Source organism: Propithecus coquereli, unplaced genomic scaffold (assembly GCF_000956105.1).
Source record: "Propithecus coquereli isolate 6110/MARCELLA unplaced genomic scaffold, Pcoq_1.0 Scaffold1, whole genome shotgun sequence".
Taxonomy (NCBI): domain Eukaryota; kingdom Metazoa; phylum Chordata; class Mammalia; order Primates; family Indriidae; genus Propithecus; species Propithecus coquereli.
Window position 1 is genome coordinate 26,299,902 of NW_012133857.1, and position 2,079 is coordinate 26,301,980.

The 2,079-nt window shown below is 34.6% G+C and overlaps 1 protein-coding gene across 1 annotated transcript in view; it reads left to right on the forward strand.

Annotated features, from left to right (window-relative positions):
• LOC105808235 (putative uncharacterized protein C3orf49) overlaps nt 1-2,079 on the forward strand; it is a 23,047-nt gene that overhangs the window by 16,983 nt on the left and 3,985 nt on the right. The window contains exon 2 of the mRNA XM_012641847.1: nt 1,117-1,439. Within this exon, the coding sequence (XP_012497301.1) occupies nt 1,117-1,439 (323 nt within the window). The remainder of the gene's footprint in view (nt 1-1,116; nt 1,440-2,079) is intronic.

The window sequence follows — 2,079 nt, forward strand, 5'->3', positions numbered from 1 at the left end:
TCTTGTTCTGTATCTTGACTGTATCGATGTCAATATTCTCAGTGTGACAATGTATTACAGTTTTGCAAAATGTTACCATTTGGGGAAAGTGGGTGAGTAGAATACACAGAATCTCCTTGTATTATTTCTTACATGTGCATGTGAATCTCTAATGATCTCAAAATTAAAATTTTAATTTAAAAAAACCCTAGGATGTCATGGATATTATTGTCTTGGATGAGGCTAACAGAAACTAGTTAATTGAGGAAGAGTATTAGGTAAATAACTGTATCATGGTATGGGTGATATTCATTCTAGCATAGCGATTATCAACACAGGTCTTGGGAGAGATCATCTGGGCATAAATTATTTAATCTCTTCAAGTTTTAATTTCCTCATGTGTAAAATGGAGATGACAGTGTAAGCATTAAATTATATAATACACATGAAAGCACTGAGAGGAAAGTTTAGCACTTTTAGCACACAGAAATCTATTAGGAAATGTTTCTATTTTTATTACTAAAGTATGCCAAAGTTATGAAGATGATACATATACTTACTATACATGAGTTTATGTAATAGTATGTTATCTAAAAGAGTGTTCTATGTAAATGCAGTATTTATGGGGCCTTGGAGGTTATATTCCTTATTGACTACCCTAGAAGACTCTTTCATCTCTCATGATTTTAGCTTCAGAACTGCCAAATCCAGCAAAATCTCTCTCAAACTATCATTGAAATAAGATTGCCAATTTGCCAATATGAGGTAATGAATTTAATAGTCACAGACCTGGATTAAAATCTACATTCTACTCTTAATTAATTAAGTTAACCTATGTCTCAGTTTACTCATTAGTAAAATAAAGATAATAATATAACCCGTCTATTACAGTACTGTGATAAAATGAAACAGTGGCCAGATTGTACTTACTACAATTTGTTGACAAAACACGAAGTAGTTGCTATGGCTTTATTCCTCTGTGATTTGATTCTTGATCTTCAATTTCATTTTTTGTAACTGTATAATTTGTTCACGTTTGAAGTTTGTGTTTTAATAATTTAAATTATTCACAAATTATTAAATTATTCCCTTTTAACTTTTCAATTTCTTTAATGCAATTATGTTTATTTTGTTTAGATGGCATAGAGCTGTGTCTACCAACTTAGTGAAACAAAATGTATTGGTCCCCAAAGAGGAATCATCCAGTGATAGTGACATGGGATTTCATGAAAGCCAGCAAAATCAGAAAAAAAAATTGATGAAGAAAATGAAGACTGCTTTTGGGAGGATGCTGTCATACAAACACAGAAACAAGCCAGCAACTGCCAGCAAAGAGGGCTGCACGAATCAGAAAGAAGCCCTCCTCTCAAATACGCAGAGTCTTCTTCCTAGAATCATCAAGGAGCTTCCATCTCCCAAGTTATTTACCAAACCAAAAATGAGAAAGCTCACAGAGAATGGTAATCAAAGGCAGTTTATCATTGTGTTGAGGCAAAGAGGAATAGTGAAATTAGGATGGATTTTCTTCCTACCCAAAGTATGGCATCTCTGAGAAGCTTGTCTGGAATGCGGAACCTCAGTCCTCACCCAGGTCTACTGAGTCAGATTCTGCATCAGAACCTCAGGCCTCACCCAGGTCTACCGAGTCAGATTCTGCACTTAGCAAGATCCTGTGTTGACTCATATGTATATACCTTTTGAGAAGCCCTGGATTGGATTGCCTTTGAGGTTCTCCCAGTCCAATTAATCAATCAGTGGTGTGATCGGTCTGAAGTCACTTTTAATTGAAATATATAGGCATACATATACATATGTATGTGTATATATATTAGAAAATCAAACTAAAATAGGATTTTTTTGTTTTTTTCTGGAGAAAGTAGTGATGCAGACTTTCAAATGGCTACCTCTAACAGTGGAGGGTGTAGTGAGAATTAAATGAGCAAAATTTATGATTGGTAAGTCAGTCAAAAAGGATGCTTGATTTTTATCGTGTCAACTTTCTGTGGACTTTGTGGAAGACTCAACATTCGAACTGTGAACTTTAAGTCTTTTTTGTTCAGGGTCCTGTGAGTCATGACTAACAATACCACCCATGTTTGC